This window comes from Carcharodon carcharias, chromosome 19 (assembly GCF_017639515.1).
Source record: "Carcharodon carcharias isolate sCarCar2 chromosome 19, sCarCar2.pri, whole genome shotgun sequence".
In the NCBI taxonomy this organism is placed as follows: domain Eukaryota; kingdom Metazoa; phylum Chordata; class Chondrichthyes; order Lamniformes; family Lamnidae; genus Carcharodon; species Carcharodon carcharias.
Window position 1 is genome coordinate 27874878 of NC_054485.1, and position 19851 is coordinate 27894728.

Below are 19851 nucleotides of genomic sequence, written 5' to 3' on the forward strand. Positions count from 1 at the left end.
GACATCATTAGTGATATAAGATCACAAGACAACAGAGTATGCTGAGAGATAGCTGTGTGTGAAGCCTGGCTCTCAAACCTTGTATTTTACATAGTTAGTAGAACGCTCAATAAAAGGTAAAGTTAACCAACAATCTTGCCTCCAGCAGTCTCAGTCAATCCAATCCAAGGAGAACATCATCTCAGTCCTACAACAATGATAACAGAACTTCCTGAGGTCTTTGTTGTCATAGATGCTGATATCCATGCAGTTTAGATTACCCATATTCCATTAAGATGTGGCTGAGTACACTGGTTATAGTTAAGCCGATTGACCCTGACAAAATCCAAGTTTTTGTGCTGCATACCTGAAGCAGCCATCACTCACGCTATTCCAGCGCACAGAAACATAGGAACAGGAGTAGGTCATTCAGCCCCTTGAGCCTGTTTCACCATTCAATTAAATCATGGCTTATCAGTACCTCAACTCCATTTGTTTACCTGAACTCCATGGCCTGAATTTTGCACTCATCAGGCACGCATGATCGGCAGGGCTGGAAGCGGGTGTGAAATGTGCTTCCGCCCACGATCAACCAACCGCGCTCCTACACTGGCTGGTCAATTAACAGCCAGCCAGCATGAAACAAGCCCGGAGAAAGGTTCAGCGCTGCTGGGGGAGAGGGCAGGCGCCAACGTCACCGTGGGCGTGGGTGAGCGCTTTGAGAGAGCTCCCTAAAGGCAGACAGCTGCCTCAGGGAGCTGCAGACCTGGAAATGATAAAATAAAGCCCACAAATGCTGCAAAAATATGTCTACGCAGCACAAGCAAGCACCTGAAAGCAGCCTTCATAAAAAGAAAATACCCCAGATATTTCCTTTTATTTAAAATCCTAACAGAGATTTCATCCCGCCCTTGGATGAGGTTTCATAAAAAATGTAAAGCCTGCCTGCCGACTGGCCTGTCCGCCAACTGTAAGGTAGGAAGGGCCACGAAAAGTTACTGACAATTGGGACGTTAATAGGCTTAATTGCCCACTTAATTGTCGGCGGGCGCTCTTCTGATTTTTGCATGCGCCCGCCGAGTGAAATATCGCACGATTGCGCAATGACATCGGGACGCTCGCCCGACATCATCTCGTGCGACCTCACGCCCGGTTGGGGCGGGTGCGCATCTGCCGACGGGACGTAAAATTTTGGCCCAAATCACTTAATGACGCTACCTAACAACTATCTACTGATCTCAATCTTGAAAGTTTCTTGAGATCCTGCATCCAGGCCCTCTTGGGGGAGAGAGTTCTAGAATTTTCCTTCAGTCTGTATGCAGCTATGACACTAGCACCTCCCTGATAAAATGGAAAGCTGACTAAATATTATATAGCCACAAAAAGCCAAACAAATATGACCCAGCCAATTACTGTCCAATCAGCCTCCTCCCAGATGGAAACAACCCTCACTAGTGCCATTAAACAATATCCACTCACCAATATTTGCTCATCAACACTCGATTTTGGGGCTAGCAGAGTTCCTTAGGGTAGCATCCTCAGTTAATCCATCTTCAAAAATCTTCTTCAATCTAAGGATCTGATTAAGGATATTCATGAACAGCTCATCATATTCATCCTTGGCAGTCCATGCCAACTTACTGCAGAATCTGCTGTATTGACGTGGCAGGTAACATCCATGCCACATAACCTGGCTATTGCTATTTCTAACAAGAAAAGGACCAGTTACACTGGACTCATTATCCTAAGTCTTTCACTCCTGGCAAACTGTGTTGGCAATATATGCTATCTACAGGGCACATTGCAGTGAAGTGATAAGCTTATTTTGGTAGCATTTACCTCTGCCATTGAGAAGGATAAGAGAAGTAATGTCCTGGAAATGCCTATCTCCTCCAGGTTCCACGCCAAGACACACATCATCCTGACAGCCATATATTGAGATGTCTTCATCAATGCTCGGTCAACATCCTGGAATTCCTCACTTAGCACATCAAGAGACCACTGACACCATGAGGACTCCAGAAGAAGAACCGCCATAAACCTACCAGATCAATCAGGCATGGCTAAGACACATGCCCTAGCTAATATGTATCACATTCTGAAAACAAATATAAAAGAGGTTAGAAGGTTATCGAGCCACATTTGTCTTTATTAACAGATAGCAGATGATGATTTAGATTCCAGACCAGTAGCTAGAAGACCATAAGATATAGGAGCAGAAATTAGGCCATTCGACCCATTGAGTCTGCTCCGCCATTCAATCATGGCTAATAAGTTTCTCAACCCCATTCTCCCGCCTTCGCCCCGTAACCTTTGATCCCCTTACCAATCAAGAACTTATTTATCTCGGTTTTAAATACACTCAATGACTTGGCCTCCGCAGCCTTCCGTGGCAACGAATTCCATAGATTCACCACTCTCTGGCTAAAGAAGTTTCTCCTCATCTCTGATCTAAGAGGTCTTCCCTTTACTCTGAGGCTGTGCCCTCGGGTCCTAGTCTCTCCTACTAATGGAAACATCTTCCCCACGTCCACTCTATCCAGGCCTTTCAGTATTCTGTAAGTTTCAGTCAAATCCCTCCTCATCCTTCTAAACTCCATCGAGCATAGACTCAGAGTCCTCAAATGTTCCTCATATGTTAAGCCTTTCATTCCTGGGATCGTTCTCGTGAACCTCCTCTGGGCCCTCTCCAGGGCTAGAACATCCTTCCTGAGGTATGGGGCCCAAAATTGCTGACAATATTCTAAATGTGATCTGACCAGAGCCTTATAAAGCCTTAGCAGCACATAGATAGTTCTGTCGAAGGGTCATGAGGACTCGAAACGTCAACTCTTTTCTTCTCCGCTGATGCTGCCAGACCTGCTGAGTTTTTCCAGGTAATTCTGTTTTTGTTCTGTCGAAGGGTCATGAGGACTCGAAACGTCAACTCTTTTCTTCTCCGCCGATGCTGCCAGACCTGCTGAGTTTTTCCAGGTAATTCTGTTTTTGTTTAGCAGCACATCCCTGCTTTTATATTCTAGTCCTCTCGAAATAAATGCCAACATTCCATTTGCCTTCCTAACTACCGACTCAACCTGCAAGTTAACCTTAAGAGAATCCTGGACTAGGACTCCCAAGTCCCTTTGCACTCCAGATTTCTGAATTCTCTCCCCATTTAGAAAATAGTCTATACCTCTATTCTTCCTACCAAAGTGCGTGACCTCACACTTCCCCACGTTGTATTCCATCTGCCACTTCTTTGCCCATTCTCCTAACCTGTCCAAATCCTTCTGCAGCCTCCCTGCCTCCTCAATACTACCTGTCCCTCCACCTATCTTTGTATCATCTGCAAACCTAGCCAGAATGCCCTCAGTTCCTTCATCTAGATCATTAATGTATAAAATGAAAAGTTGTGGTCCCAACACTGACCCCTGCGGAACTCCACTAGTCACCGGCCGCCATCCTGAGAAGGATCCCCTTATCCCCACTCTCTGCCTCCTGCCAAACAGCCAATCTTCTATCCATGCTAGTACCTTGTCTCTAACACCATGGGCTCTTATCTTACTGAGCAGCCTCCTGTGCGGCACCTTGTCAAAGGCCTTCTGGAAGTCAAAGTAGATAACATCCATTGGCTCTCCTTTGTCTAACCTACTCGTTACCTCCTCAAAGAATTCTAACAGATTTGTCAGGCATGATCTCCCCTTGATGAAATCATGCTGACTTTGCCCTATTTTACCATGCACTTTCAAGTATCTTGAAATCTCATCCTTAATAATGGACTCTAAAAGCTTACCAACAACCAAGGTCAGGCTAATCGGCCTGTAATTTCCGTCTTTTGCCTCACTCCCTTCTTAAACAGGGGGGTTACATTAGTGATTTTCCAGTCCTCTGGGACCCTCCCTGACTCCAGTGATTCCTGAAAGATCACCACTAACGCCTCCACTATCCCTTTAGCTATCTCCTTCAGAACTCTGGGGTGTAATCCATCTAATCCAGGTGATTTATCCACCTTCAGACCTTTCAGTTTTCCTAGCACCTTCTCCTTAGTAATGGCCACCATACTCACCTCTGCCCCCTGACTCTATTGAACTTTGGGGATGTTACTCGTGTCTTCCACCGTGAAGACTGACGCAAAGTACCTATTCAGTTCCTCCGCCATTTCTTTGTTCCCCACTACTACTTCTCCAGCATCATTTTCCAGTGGCCCAAAGTCCACTTTTGCCTCTCTCTTACCCTTTATATATCTAAAAAAACTCTTGCAATCTTCTTTTATATTACTGGCTAGTTTCCCATCATATTTAATCTCCTTGCTCCTTCTTCCTTTTTTAGTTGTCCTCTGTTGGTCTTTGTAGGCTTCCCAATCCTCTGGTTTCCCACTGCTCTTCGCCGCATTGTATGCTTTCTCTTTAGCTTTTATGCTGTCCCTGACTTCCCTTGTCAGCCATGGTTGCCTCGTCCTCCCTTTAGTATGCTTCTTCTTCCTAGGGATGAATGTTTGCTGTGTCTCCCAAGTTACTCCCAGACACTCCTGCCATTGCTGTTCCACTGTCTTTCCTGCTAGGCTCATCTCCCAGTCAATTCTGGCCAGCTGCTCCCTCATGCCTCTGTAGTTGCCTTTATTCAACTGTAATACCATTACATCTGATTCCAGCTTTTTCCTCTCAAATTGCAGGGTGGAAAGTCTTCTGTGCAATACATTTATCCCATGGGTAAAGTATTTTCTACGGGGAACATTTGGCACATTGAAGAATTTCTAGCCACAGGTTATATTTAGGCAGTTCAAAAAATATTTCTTTTTTCTTCATCTTTTCTTTTAAAATCTCATTACGGATCTGGGACAAGTGCGTTGGGTTCGCTCACACTCACATTGGTATCTGTACTATTCAAGTGGAAAGTCAATGAAAACTTTTGTAGTCTTGAGTTTGTTCATCGGTGGGATTAGTGCAATGCCCAAATTACACTTTTGTGTTATTTGTTCCAGATGCTTATAATACCCGATAATAAAAACAGAAAATGCTGTAAACATTCAGTAGGTCTCACAGCAGCTGTGGGGAGAGAAAGAAAGTTAACAATTCAAGTTAATTACCTTTTTTTAAATTCATTCATGGGATGTGGGCATCGCTAGCTAGGCCAGCATTTAGTGCTCATCCCTAATTGCCTTTGAGAAGTTGGTGGTGAGCTGCTTTCTTGAACCATTGCAGTCCATGCAGTGTAGGTACATCCACAGTGCTGTTAGGGAGGGAGTTCCAGGATTTTGACCCAGCGGCAATGAAGGAACGGCGATTTCCAGGTCAGGATGGTGAGTGACTTGGAGGGGAATTTATAGATAGTGCTGTTCCTATCTATCTGCTGCCCTAGTCCTTCTAGATGGTAGTGATTGTAGGTTTGGAAGGTGCTGTTGAAGATGCCTTGGCGAATTGCTGCAGTGCATCTTGTAGCTACTCTGCATCAGTGGTGGAGGGAGTGCATGTTTGTGGATGTGGTGCCAATCAAGCAGGCTGCTTTGTCCTGGACAGTGCAAAGCTTCTTGAGTGTTGTGGGAGCTACACTCTTCCAGGCAAGTGGGGAGTATTCCATCACATTCCTGACTTGTGCCTTGTAGATGGTGGACAGCCTTTGGGGAATCAGGAGGTAAGTTACTTGTCGCATGATTCCTATCTTCTGACCTGCTCTTGTAGCCACAGTATTTATATGGCTAGTCCAGTTCATTTCTGGTCAATGGCGACCCACAAGATGTTGATAGTGGGGGAATTCAGTGATGGTGATGCCATTCAACATCAAATGGCGATGATTGGATTCTCTCTTGTTGGAGATGGTCATTGCCTGACACTTGTGTGGCATGAATGTTACTTGTCACTTGTCAGCCCAAGTCTGGATCTTGCTGCATTTGGACCTGAACTGCTTCAGTATCTGAGGAGTTGCGAATGGTGCCGAGCATTGTGCAATCATCAGCAAACAGCCACACTTCTGACTTTATGATGGAAGGAAGGTCATTGATGAAGCAGCTGAAGATGGCTGGGCCTAGGATACCACCCTGAGGAACTCCTGCAGTGATGTCCTGGAATTGAGATGATTGACCCCCAATAACCACAAACATCTTCCTGTGTGCTACATATGACTCCAACCAGCAGAGAGTTTTCCCCCTGATTCCCTGCCTCTTCCCAGCCAGCTCGCCCTGCTTTAATTTTTCAGCCGATGGGCCTAAAATTATTATGAGGTGAGTCTTCCACCGCTCTTCAGGAGGAAGTCCTGCCTCATAGAGCTGTCAGCCAATCGCAGGTCAGCAGCATCACCTGGAGTGGTGGCCACTGTCAGTACTGCACCAAGGAGGCATTCAGCAATGGTCATTCAGTCTGGGATCTTGAGCTGGCAGGCCTCAGTGAGGGGGAGCAGGGGGACATGTTGGACAGTGCAAGGGAGGGGAGAGTGGACATGGGGAGAGGAAACCAGTTCGGGTGGGGGGGGGGGGTTCTTCTGATTGGCTCCGGAACCCAGAAATGAAGCATTCCCCATCTTTCACTGGCCAGCAGCCAGCAAACCTGTCGGGCTGCACGCTGAGTGCAGGCGTCTGCCGCTGCCCATTAAATCTGAGTGGTGGCGGTATGAGGCCCTTAAGCGGGTATTAATTACCCGCTTACGGACCTCAAGTGAGCCACAGGTGAGCACCCACCCATGCCTCCTTTGTTGCTCATAAAATTCTGGAGGGGTGTGTGGGCCAGCAGTGGGCACACCCCCGATAGTACGGTGCCCTATTTTATGATCTGCCCATCAGCTCTGCTGCCCGAAGGCGGCCTGTAAAATTCAGTCTGTTAACTCTGTTTTTCTCTTCACAGATGCTGTCTGACCTGCTGAGTAATTGTAGCATTTTCTGTTTTTATTTCAGATATCCAGCATCCACAATATCTTATTTTTTATAATAGCCCTGCTGCTAACTGCTTAACTCTTCAAAATTAAAGTTAAAAAATTCCAATGTACGGTCAAGGACAATTAAACTATATGTTTATTTTTAATACAATTTAAAAATGTGCAATAAGAAATAAATATTTCAAAAAAATACTTTTAATAAATTTAAATTAATAAATAGGTATAATTTATAATATGTTTAATCAGAAGCCATAAAGTAATATTTCATTATTTAACTTTTGGTAGTTGACATGTCTTTTTGCATTTTTTTAATTCTAACAGAAATTCCAGTGATTCTACCTTCAGATCTCAAGGGTGAAAAAGGTGCTCCAGGAAAGCCTGGGCCAAGAGGACCTCCTGGGTTACCGGGAATACCAGGGAAACCAGGGAATGGAAAACCAGGTCTTCAAGGACGGACTGGCCCACCGGGGGCACCAGGACTTTCAGGCTTTGGAAAACCAGGAATGCCGGGACAAGCTGGTAAACCAGGCATCAGAGGAATTCCAGGACCTAAGGGTGATATAGGACCCAGAGGAGATATAGGACCCAGAGGCCTTCCTGGGCCTCCAGGATTACCTGGGCCTTCGGGTTTTTCTGTCATTGGTAAACCCGGAGCCCCAGGAGCTGCTGGATCCCCAGGACTTAGAGCAGAGCCTGGTCTAAAGGGAGAACGTGGACCTCCAGGGGATCGTGGTCCCAAAGGTGAGAATGGATATGGGAAACCAGGCTCTCCAGGTCCAAGAGGTAAGGAAGGGGCACCAGGTAAACCTGGAATACCAGGTCTACCTGGGAGAGGAAAGCCAGGAATGAATGGCTTGCCTGGTGGTCCCGGTGAGAAAGGTGAAGGAGGGCCTCAAGGCGAACCTGGCCCCCCAGGGCTACCTGGTCCTCAGGGGCCATCAGGAAAGCCAGGACTGAATGGTATAGGGAAACCAGGTCAAAATGGGTTATCAGGTTTTCCAGGATCTAAAGGTCATAAAGGTGAGCCTGGACCACCTGGGGCTCGTGGTCTTCCTGGAGCTCCAGGGTATGCAAAGCCCGGAATAAATGGACTTAAAGGTGAGCGAGGACCTCCTGGGAACCTAGGCGCTCCAGGAATCAATGGTGAACCAGGAAAAAATGGCTTGAATGGTGAACCTGGAGGTAAGGGCGAAACAGGGCCTCCAGGGCCTATGGGCCCTAAGGGATTAATGGGAAAACCAGGTATACCAGGTGGCAAAGGTGAAATTGGTGTTGTTGGCCCACCAGGTTTGAAAGGAATGCAAGGTGACCAGGGACAAAATGGGTTACCTGGGAAATCTGGAGTGCCTGGAGAGAGAGGTTTACCTGGACCCCCAGGAGCACCCGGTCAATTTGGTCAAAAAGGAGAGGCTGGACGTACAGGTGTCCCTGGAGCACCAGGATTAGCTGGTCCTGTAGGTCCCAAAGGAGAACCAGGACGGGAAGGACAACCAGGACCCAGGGGTTCTTCAGGAATACCTGGTCTTCAGGGGCCTTCAGGGCCCATAGGGCCAATAGGTTTACCAGGTCCCAGAGGAGAACCAGGACCACCAGGTTTGCCAGGAAATGGCAAAGTAGGTCAACCAGGAATTACAGGACCAACAGGTCCACCTGGAAATCCTGGCATACCAGGCATGTTGGGAAGCCAAGGTCCACCTGGGCTACCTGGGCCACCAGGCCCACCGGGGATCATCATTAATGGAGAAATAACAGGTGTGGCTAGCCTTCATGTAGATGGAGCTGTGGACGGTGCAAAAATACCAGGGGATGGAAAACCTGGAAAACCACCTGGAAGAGGAGAAATTTCTGCAAGGGTAGCTCCTGCTTTCACTGCAATTCTGACAACACCATTTCCACCATCAGGGGCACCCATTAAGTTTGATAGGATTTTGTATAATGGACAAAATGGTTACAATCCAGCAACTGGACTATTCACATGTCAAATACCAGGTGTCTACTACTTTGCTTATCATGTGCATATCAAAGGAACCAATATATGGGTGGCACTGTACAAGAATAATGTGCCTGCAACATACACATATGATGAATATAAGAAAGGATACCTTGATCAAGCATCAGGAAGTGCTGTACTGGAACTTAAAGAGCATGACCAAGTGTGGGTCCAGATGCCTTCAGACCAAGCCAATGGGTTATATTCCACTGAATACATCCATTCCTCTTTCTCAGGATTCCTACTCTGCCCAACATAACGTTGATCAACTTGAATTAGCGGATATATATATATTGTGTAGCAATAAACTATCGAGATGAACAAAGTTTCACTGGAAAAAGCACAAGTGTTATTATGTTGCTACAGTTTTCCAGTATTTAAAAAAAGCCTTAAAAGCCTCTGGGTGATATCCAGCATAGTATAACAACCACACATCAGACACTTCCCCATAAGACTGCACAAGTCTCCAGCTTATATTGCAATGGATTTAATGTGGAACTGTTGCTTTCATATGAGCAGTTAGAGGCAAAACTTAACTTCCTTTGCAATGCAAGTCGATATGATGTATGTGATACTTGTACTCCCTGTGCCTACTTTTGAGTAATGTTCTACCTAAGGATGCATTTCTTGTTTTTACACATTTATACCATTGACAGAAAAAAACTATATTACACGGTTGTATTCCAGATATTATAATCATACCTTTTGAAGTGCAATACATGTTAAGTGGTGTTCCATTGTGAATTCAGACAACTGTGTACACTGTATACTGAGTGAGAATTAAAACATTGAAGCTTGGTATAATCACCACTGCAACTTGCTTGAATTTTAAATTTCAAATTAACATGTAGTGATGACTAGTAAAAAATCTAAGGTTAGGCGATGTAGTGCAAAGTAAGTGTCTTTTTCGTACTGTTTATATTATCTGTACTTTGCATTATCTTAATGACCTGTGTTGTTACTGAGCTTCAACCTGGTTGAAATTAAAATGGTAAGGAACATTGAACTATACTGAATCAAAATCAACACAGTCTCTTGGACACATGTAGCCCAGTTACTTACTAATTTAATTCAGTTTGCTGATTCTGCTGGAGGACTGACACTTATAAATGCCACTATTTTTCCATTATCAAAGACTGTGAAATGTTTTGTCTTTCTCAAGCTCTACTCAAATCCTTGTTGATTATGATTGCCACAAGAATTCCAACATTAAGACGAGAGAATGGTAACCCAATAGCACCAAAATAAAACATGGCAATTGTAAAATCGGGTAATGGATCCTTAAAGGGGATATACATTGCAGATTCAAAAAGATCTAGAGGTGGACCATAGTGTTTCCTGTAGAAACTGTACTATATTTTATCTCATGTTGGATTGGATTAGTGCAGTTTCTTTGACATTTTTGCAACAGTTGAGACTGTTTCTCACAGGGAGGTATGACTGCAGTAGCTGTCACTTTAAACTTTCAGTCAGTGTTTCTTCTGATTGTTACTTAGGTTTTAAAGAGACTTTATAATGTAAAATGTTGTCAGATCTCATACAGCTGAATATTATGTGCCACTCAAAATGCCTACAAATGTTGGTAAATTCTCTGCAACTGAACCTTAGCTAGTTAAAGATTATTACAACTGAATGACTTGTATTAATTAATTTTCAAATGCCTTACCTGTGCCTTTCTTTTGTATTTTAAAAATGTAGTATCCTTCTTTGACCAAATAAACCTTGAAGTTGGATTCTTCAAGCACAAATTATGAAAATTATGAAATTTTAACAGTATTTTAAGAAGCATTAACCCATTTATTTTAAGGGATGAATGTTTTCAATAAAATAGTATTTAAATAGCAAAGTAATGCATTAATTGTTATACGCTATTATTTAGCAAAATTTAAATCCAAGTGTGCAGTTGAAAGAACACAAACAAAAATTACATTACCATAATCTAGTCTTTTACAAAGTTGCTACCAGTTTTTCTTTCCTACCATTGAAGTGCAATAATAATACTGCCTATTACTTAAACTACTTAAAGCTACTTTTTGACCCAGAAATTCAGCAGCTTCCTTTTCTGGGTGCCTCATCCCCAGAGTGCTTACAGCCTGCATTCAACTAGGGAGGTCTCAGGAGCCTAGGATTTTGGGCCTCTTTCCCTCATTATCATTTTGAAGGCATGGTGATAGGAATCCACACAGGTTTGTGTGCTAACGTTTGGGTAAGTGATTGGCTCAACTCAAGGGGGAGGAGGAGTGTCTTGGGCTGCAGATTACGATGAGGGGGGGAGGCTAGGAGGTCAGAAAAGAACATTGTGGGGGTTTGCAGTAATGTTGGAGGGCCATAGAGCACGATTGGTGGGGTAGGGGCTAGGGTCGGGGTTGGGCCCAAGGGGAGTTGTCGGGAGGCCTGGAAATCAGCCGGGAGTGAGGTTGGAAGTCTCAGGATCAAGGCCAGCTGTGACTAAGATGAGTTCTAACCTTTTTTTCATTCCGTAATGAGCATTGGTCTTCCCAGAGGCAACCAACAATTATGCTAGTTGCTTCAGGTACAAGCCAAAGTTGCAAGAGGGAGCCTAAGCAGGCATTAGGCCCCTAATTTGCATATGTTAATAGCCTGATGCCAGCTTCTGACATGGGTAAAGGATGCCTTTTGTTTGGCCTTTGGCAAAGCGGCATCCAACTTAGCCTGCACCAGAATTTTGTATGTGTGGCGTAGAGGCCATTTTAGGCACAAAACGGCACTCATAACACCAAAAACCGGGGCACTGTGGAGCAGAATTTCTGACCCTTTAATTTTAATTGTTGGTGATTGACTCTACAGAATCAAAACATGATACAAAACCATTGGTTAATTAGGCTCTTCATTGAAAATGATGCCCTGCCTGAAGTATCCTGTACCGAGAACTTTACAACTGTTTTTTATGGAACTACGTAGATTCACTGTGCACAAATTATACTCTGTGAGAAAGGCAATTGAATTACCCCTTTTTATAACCAAATCAAAACTAATTGAATTGGAAAATGCAAGGTAAAATCCAGTTTCAAAAGAACATGCTACTGACAATAATTGGCCCAGTCATTAAAATATAATTTTCAAATCACAAGTACTGCAGTGAAAATCATGCATCATCTTAATAACTGATTGGATATCTTCGCTTTGAAGTGTTGTTAAATGCAGAGGGACATGCCAAAATTTATTTTATATCAAAAAAATCCATCATCTAAATTAAGCTGATTTTCTTCCCAAACTAAACTGCTACAATTATTGTAAAAAAGTGCAATGCGCACCTCCGCATTCCTTAATAATGTCAAAATATACAAATCAAAATATATGAGATATCCACTATTCAAAACAAAGGCATAGGTCAAAGACTTAGAAAGATTAACAGGTATGAGTTTGTTAACACTAATCTGGCTATGCATTTGCTAATTTAGTGTCTAGAAGACAGCATACTGACACCTTCGCTCTCTTACAATAAAGTCAACACAAATTCCATCTGAAAATTTCAACTATACATTGTATTTCATTAATCTATTGTCAAGTCAAATGTCAACATAACAATTCCAGCGTGATAAAATTTCACTCCAGTGTTCAATACTATATGCAACTTTTGATGACCTGTTGTTTATGCATGAAATCACATTTCAAACCCGTGTGATCCCATGGTTTTTGTTAATGGGTTGTTAATTATGGAGAAAAACAGACATTCTCCCTTGTTTGTTGAAATAAGAATTTCACCTTCTATAGCTATCATTGTCTGATATAGAAAGATAGCTCTTTTGTAAATACTTATATGCACTGTAATAGTAACTGGTAAAATGCACTCTTATTTTATTTGAATTGAAAACCAGACACTTCTTTGAAAGCTAAACTATTTGGTTGTATTGATACAACATCAATAAAAGATTTCCTGATGTAAAGAAAAATGATTCTTAGTCCATTTTGTTTAGGTGCGTGCAATAAGATGTTTCCAGTTTCTTTTTTCCTGCCAGAAGTTTCTTACAAACATGCTTCACAGTCACAAAGATTATTTTAATTTTCATTGTAGGCATAAAAATCATAGCTTTTGCAAGTTTATTCATATAGTTTGTCAGTATGAATCCAGTTAGAATAGCATGCTATAACAATTAAATGCTTTCCATAATATAAAAATAGTTTAAGAATACTATTATGAATTCAACATTAGTGATTATCACAGTAATGCCCCGCTGTTCCATAAATTAAGAGACAAGCTCTTAAAACTCAAGAGATTTGGTACAAAATTCATGAGTTACCAAGTTTTCAAGCATGAACCAATATATAGAAGGACAGTTGATTTATAAATCTCATTAATAGCTTATTTAATCCCTAGCAGGTCAGAGCTCTTTACTAAAATTATATTACTGCATTTTAAACTGCTTTACAAAAAACGTTTACTGAGCCACAGACAGAGAGCAGAAAGATTCCAGGCTCCATCCCCAGTCTGTCCTCACCCAATGTCCGTGCACACACTCTTCCTGTGGGTGTGCTGGTTAGTAATCAGGACTATAGCCACAGCAATCTTTAATCTCCCAAACCTTAGGATTCTGACACTGCTTCTGGCTTCCCTGCCATCAACTCCAAGATCTGAAATTGCAGCACAGGGAACTGGCATTTATATAGCACTTTTAATGTAGAAAAATGTCCCAAGATACTTCACAGTAGCGTTAGCATAAAAAACTTATCACCGAATCACATAAGGAGATTTAAGGACAAGTGACCAAAAGCTTGGTTAAGAGGTAGGTTTTAAGGAACATAGGTACAGAAGTGAGCCATTTAGCCCCTCAAGCCTGTTCTGCCATTCAATGGAATCATGGCTGATCTGCGACCAGACTCAAAAACCCATCTATGCCCCATGTCCCTGTATACCTTTGGCCAACAAAAATCTATCAATACTAGAATTAAAATTAACAACTGATCTTGTATCAATTGCTATTTGCAGAGGAGAGTTCTAAACTTTTGCCACTCTTGGTGTGCATAATTGATTTTTAATTTCACTCCTGAAAGGTTTGACCCTAACTTTTATACTAGGCCCCTAATCCTTGACTCCGCACCCACCAGAAATTGTTTCTTTCCATCCACCCTATCTGTTCACCTTACTGTCTTGAAAACTTAGCTCAAATCTCCCCTTAACCTCCGAAATTCCTGAAAATATAAATCTAGTTTGTGTAATCTCCCTTCGTAACTTAACCTTTGGAGTTCAGGTATCATTCTGCGCTCCCTTCAAGGCTAATGATCCTTTCTAAGGTGTGGTGTTCAGAACTGTTCACAATACTCCAGGCATAGTCTAATCACTGGTACGGATAAATGGCTGGGCTTACTGGATGCAATAAAGGTTACGAATTCCAACAACATTCCAGCTGTAGTGTTGGAGAACTGTGCTCCAGAACTAGCCACACCTCTAGCCAAGCTGTTCCAGTTATAGCACTGGCATTTACTTGACAAAGTGGAAAATTCCCAGGTTTTTCCTGTCCACAAAAAGCAGGACAAATCCAATTAAGAGAGGGTAGAATCAGAAAGGTTTAGGGAAGAAATTCCAGAGTTTGGGGCCTTGGCAGTTGGAGGAACGGCCATCAATTGTGGAACAATCAAAATTGGAGATGTGCAAGAGACCAGGATTGGAGGAACGCTGGGATCTTGGATGGAGTATTAGGATGGAGGAGATTATGGAGATGGGGTGGGGGCAAGTCCATGGAGGGACATTCCTAACCTGTGGAGCTTAGTTACTCATTGGAAAATTTCTCAATAAATGGAGGAATCAAAGTTTAGATGCTTTTCATTTTTCCTACCTGCTGAATCAGGAATCTCAAATTTACCAAAACAAAACACATGCAACAATATCAGGCAGAGGAGAGGGTGGCTCGTCTGAGTAAAGGAAACATGCTCAAATAATAAAAGTATGCTCTTAAAACATGTTCACCTTTCTTAGAAAGGAAGGGTAGAATGAATGACTGAATAGACAAAAGAACAACCTACGACTGGCCTTTCAGTACTTAGAACCAAATCAAAAGAATTTTCCTATTTCCAGTTTTTGCATGCTGGTGCCCCTTTTAGCCCTCGGGTGTGCTGTTTAAACACATCGCATAGTCTTTGGGGCTGAAATAAGTCTCTAGTTTAGTGCAGATGCTTTTTTTTTGTCTTCCCCCACCTCCACTACCTCTCCCCCCCCCCACCAGTACCACCCACGCCCAACTCACTCTTCTTCAAGCTTTAACCTTTTTTAATGTTGCTGTTCTGATCAAATTGCAATATCAATGGGCAGTGGGAAGGAAACATTAATTTGCATCAGGAGACCGATAGAAGACAGATGTTTTACAGCCAATAATTCCTTTGAACAATATTTTTATATTAACAATAAAAGCCTTAAGTGAAGGGTAAATGAAAAGGAGAGGACAGTTGAAGTATTTATGTCTCTGGTTACCTTGTATGACCATTTTTTTTAAACCGCTTTATATCTTGTAGGCACTCCCTCATGTTAGATACTGTCAGGTGAAAAGTCATCTCCCTCTATCTTTATATATTTTCTTAAAACATTGTCCCATTCTTTATGGTAACATTAAAGCCTGTAGCTGTAAGCCATTCCTGGTGCCCAGTGTGAATATGACAGCAGCTCCAGGCAGGACCCAAGAGGGAAAGAAAAACTGGGGGTGGATTAAAGACAGCGTGAGTTAAAGGGAAACCAGGTTCCCTACAGCCCAGAGTACAGTGCAGGTCCAAACCCCACCTCAGGCTCCACACTGTCATCATTATCCTCACTTGGCTCAAAGGCCACAAAGATAGAGGAGTCATCACCTTGCAGCTGCAGACAATGCCACTTCAGGCCCTGCACATCCTTTTGCAGAATCACAGAATATTTTGGCCATCCCACTCCAGACTCTACCCACTCTTCTGACAAAGGACAGGTTTGAAGCATCAGTCAAAGATTTTAGACCCCTCTCAGTCAATTTTACTTTGAAATCGAGTCTCACTCAATAAATCTGAGAGAGTTGGCATGTCTGCTATCAATACAGTCCAACAACAGGTTACAGATGATATCCTTGCACTGCCTTTAATACTCAGTAGACAAGTAGCATTATACCAATACAATTAACTGATAGCAGTTCACATGTCACATCCCCATAAAACTCATAACAAATTGATACAGTGCAATATTTCATGCCATTAATCAACAATACAGAATTTCCCCAATTTCAGCCCTAGTTAAACCAAAAATAAACGGGGAGGCAGTGGCATAGTCACTGGACTAATATTCCAGAGACTCAAGGGTAATGCTAGGGACTGGGTTCAAATCCCACCATGGCAGATAGTGAAATTTGAATTCAATTTCAAACATCTGGAGTCAAAAGATGACCATGACTGTAAAAACCCATCTGCAATCCTTACCTGCACCTACATACTCAATCCTATCAAAGGAGTGAGACAAGGTGGCCTTTAGGCATTGGAAATGACCTTGCAAAGTCCTTAACCTCTGGGAGGCTTATGCCAAAATTGGGATAGCTGCAAACTAGTCAAGCAACAGCCAGTCATAGTTACAGAATTGTTAGGGGTAAGATTACTGTTTATTGAAAGGGAATCTCCAGGCAGACAGTTACCAGATAAACCTTGCACACCCTTAGGACATGCAATCACCAGAAAGACCCTGGGAACTAGACTGGAGATAAAGGTTGGAAACAGGGTAGATTAAGTGTGGCTGCCAACAGATAAGGAAAGGGCAGATGGTTCCAGCTTAGATAGGGGGAAAGACAATGTTCTTGTCAGTGATGTATAAATAAGCTGTAAACTTGTGATTTGGTAGAGTGGCTCCTCAAACTGCTTTGAGGTCCTTCTCTCCTTGCAATTGCTCAAATAAATAATCGTAATCTGTACCTGAGCCTCCTGCGATTCATTTGTCAAAGATACCACAACAGTTGGCGTAGTCGACAGGATACTCAGATTGGATCCTCGGGACAGCTCTGCAAAGTGGGTGTGTATACGTTATTTACAACCAATATTTTGTGCAGTAAGCCTACCCGAGAACAGTCCAATTGAGTATCAAAAGAATCGGGAGGAGGACTCAAGACAGGAGGCGCCGGGGTAGAAGGAGGAGCCACGCTGGCGGGCTAGCAGTGCCTAAGCTGTGCAGGAAGGTGGGACCACTACCATGAAAGGAGGTGGAGCCGCACTGGCAGGCTATGGTTTGAAATAGAACTATAGTTGAAGCTGCACAGAAGCCAGACCCCTGGGGAAAACAAGTAGATTGCAAGTAACTAAGTTGTCAGAGCCGTGCAAACTAACTGCGCAGAGACAGATGGAATAGATGAATAGAATGCCATCAGGAAAACAGGAAAGTGCTATGGAACATGACTGGGGAGCCGCGGACTCCATCACGAGGTTCATGGCGGAACAACAGTCAAAATTAATCAAGAAAATGTAGAAGGATGATTGGGACCCAAAAGGTCCCCTACTGAATTTTCTGTAACTTAAAAACATTGAATTGATCTAAGTTACAAGAGCTGTTTGTGCTGAAGAGAGAAAGAAAGGGGGTGCCTCTGGGGTGGGGGGGGGTTGGTGGTAAGCAGGTAATGAGCAGTGACAGGCAGGAGCATAGGAAATGTGAGCTTCAGTCAGTTTGATTGTCCCTATAGGTGAAGCCTCCAAGATCCCTTCCCTCTACTGCTACTTGAAGTTTTGTTTAGAGTACGAGAGTTTTAAGTCGCTAAATTCCAAGTTATAGGAATATAAATACATATCTTTATATATGTGTGTATTTGTGTGCAAGGAAGCATTTGTATGTGAACTTTAATGTGTTTTCTTCCCTAAATTGGCATTTGTGTTCAGCACTTTAGAGTCGAAAGCTCCATATTAGATTAAAGGAAAAGTATACTCAAACATTCCAAAGTTTTGAGTATAAGGTTTGAGTTGAGATTTCTGGCAAAAATCTCAATTTGAAGGTATTGTAAAGATAAAACAAGGTTTGCCTTTGTTTGAGATGAGCCAACCTTTGTACCACCCCCTTGCAGACTAGTAGAGAGTAACTCTTTTCACCAGCTTCAAAGCTGATTAAGATAGATACATACAAATTACATTAGCTCACACGAGTTGATATTCTAAAATTCTGAGAGAAAAAAAATTATCTGAAATTCAAAAGGATTCTAGGAAAACCAGAAGACATAAACACACGGTCTAGGTGGTTCCAATGGATATAAAGGGGTTTCTTTTGAAGAGATGAATTAAATAGGAAAGGAAATCTGCATCCCAACAGCACTGTTATTTGAATTTGGGCCAATGTTGAGATGTGAAAGGTGCAGTGTTTTTTAACATGTTATTTTTGAATAACTAGGATGCTATCCAAGATAAAGAATGTGTCAATAAATATATGGGACTTTTAATCTGGATACAAATCAATACACATGAGAACGAGGTAGTTTAATTTTGATAGTGTAAATTACAGTTCTTACAAAGTTTTTAAAAAGTTGTGGTTTAGTTCCCGATAAAGTTTTCAAAAGGAAATTTTTATTTTAAAAGGCTTGACAACAATTGACACTAATTCAAATGCTGCAAGCTTTTTGTATTTGCAAATCTGTTCCCAAAATATAAAGTTAAGCTCAAGATCTTGACAACGTTTGGCAGAAATCCAATTTTTGGTTGAGTTAATGAATCTGAGATAATTCTAAAAAAAGGTTCAGACATAATTTAGTGGGTTACTTTTGAGACAATAAAATGTTGTTTGAAAAGAAGATAAGAAAGCAAAACATGTCAATGCATGATTTCTGTTTTAAAACTTATGAGAATAATTTATTGGACTATAAGGTCTCTCCAGACAACCTGAACAAGATAAGATGGTATCTATTGCATGTGCAAAATGGTATGAGGAAAGGATTAAGGGCAGGAGAAAGAGTTAGGGAAAGAGGACACAACATACAAACTGTTTTAAGGGAACTGAATTTGATAATCTGGCCATCAACTGAGACATTGGAACCATACAGGGGGAGATAAGCAAAGATCTAGAGACAGAGTTCCTCGTTGATATGGAATAGTTAAGAAAGAGTAAGGAAACATTTTAAACAATACAGACAATAGAGAAACTGACCTCAAGAGAATCTTAGGATGATCGTGGTCAGGGAAAAAAAACATAGAGGTAATACTATGTGGAATCTGTAGTTGAGGCAATTGAAGGGTAAGGAGAAATAATACTTAATAACAATTTACCACAAGATGGATACAGGTAAAGGGAAAGCTGGAAAAAGGCTAAATAGAGATATTGCTGACTATATTAATGCATCTGCGAGCTACAAAAAGTAAGACCACAGGATTAACACCATGATGACAGGCAGAATTAAGTGGCTCCCAGAGAGAACCATCACTAGAAGTGAAGATACTGAACCACTGAAAGACAGGATAAGAAGGTACATTGTAGAGTTGTTTAGGCAGCTTAAGGAATTGAGTTCTGACTTGGGACAGCAGCAGGAGACGATAGACTGGAAGGAGTAGGGGGTGCCTACCCAAATGGATTCAAATCAGGGAACTCATTTCACTGGAAGAGTCATTAAAGAAATAGGTAAATTTATGGGGATTAAACAGATATTCCACATTCCCTATTACCCACAGAGCTCAGGGATGGTGGAAAGGATGAACCAAACTTTAAAAAAAACATCAATAGCAAAAGCAATTCAAGAGACAGGGAACAGCTGGGTAACAGTGTTGCCCAATATGCTGATGCGCCTTAGGGCTACCCCAAGAAGAACCACCGGTTTCACCCCATTTGAACTAATGACAAGGAGAGCAATGCAGCTACCTGAGGGAATCATAGTAGTGGGGGAGATGTAGGACCACTAAAAGGAAGGGTGTGAGACTATGTGAGGGAAATGAGTAAACATTTGTATAAGTTAAGGAAGGAAGTCAGAAACCAACAGATGATTAAGGACATGGAAACAAGCAAATCCAAAGAATGACTACAGACCCCCCAAATGGGGAATAAGGTAATGGTTAAAGTTGCTCCCGAAAAATCTGGGTTTGCACTCAAGTGGGTGGGGCCATATGAGGTAATCATGACC

The 19851-nt window shown here is 42.3% G+C and overlaps 1 protein-coding gene across 5 annotated transcripts in view; it reads left to right on the forward strand.

Annotated features, from left to right (window-relative positions):
* The window catches only part of col8a2 (collagen, type VIII, alpha 2), a 416640-nt gene extending 403914 nt beyond the window's left edge, over positions 1-12726 (forward strand). For all 5 annotated transcript variants that reach the window (XM_041212892.1, XM_041212890.1, XM_041212889.1 and 2 more), the window contains one exon: positions 7144-12726. In XM_041212892.1, coding sequence (XP_041068826.1) covers positions 7144-9071 — 1928 coding nt within the window. In that variant the 3' untranslated portion in view covers positions 9072-12726. The remainder of the gene's footprint in view (positions 1-7143) is intronic.
* The last annotated feature ends 7125 nt before the right edge of the window (positions 12727-19851 follow it).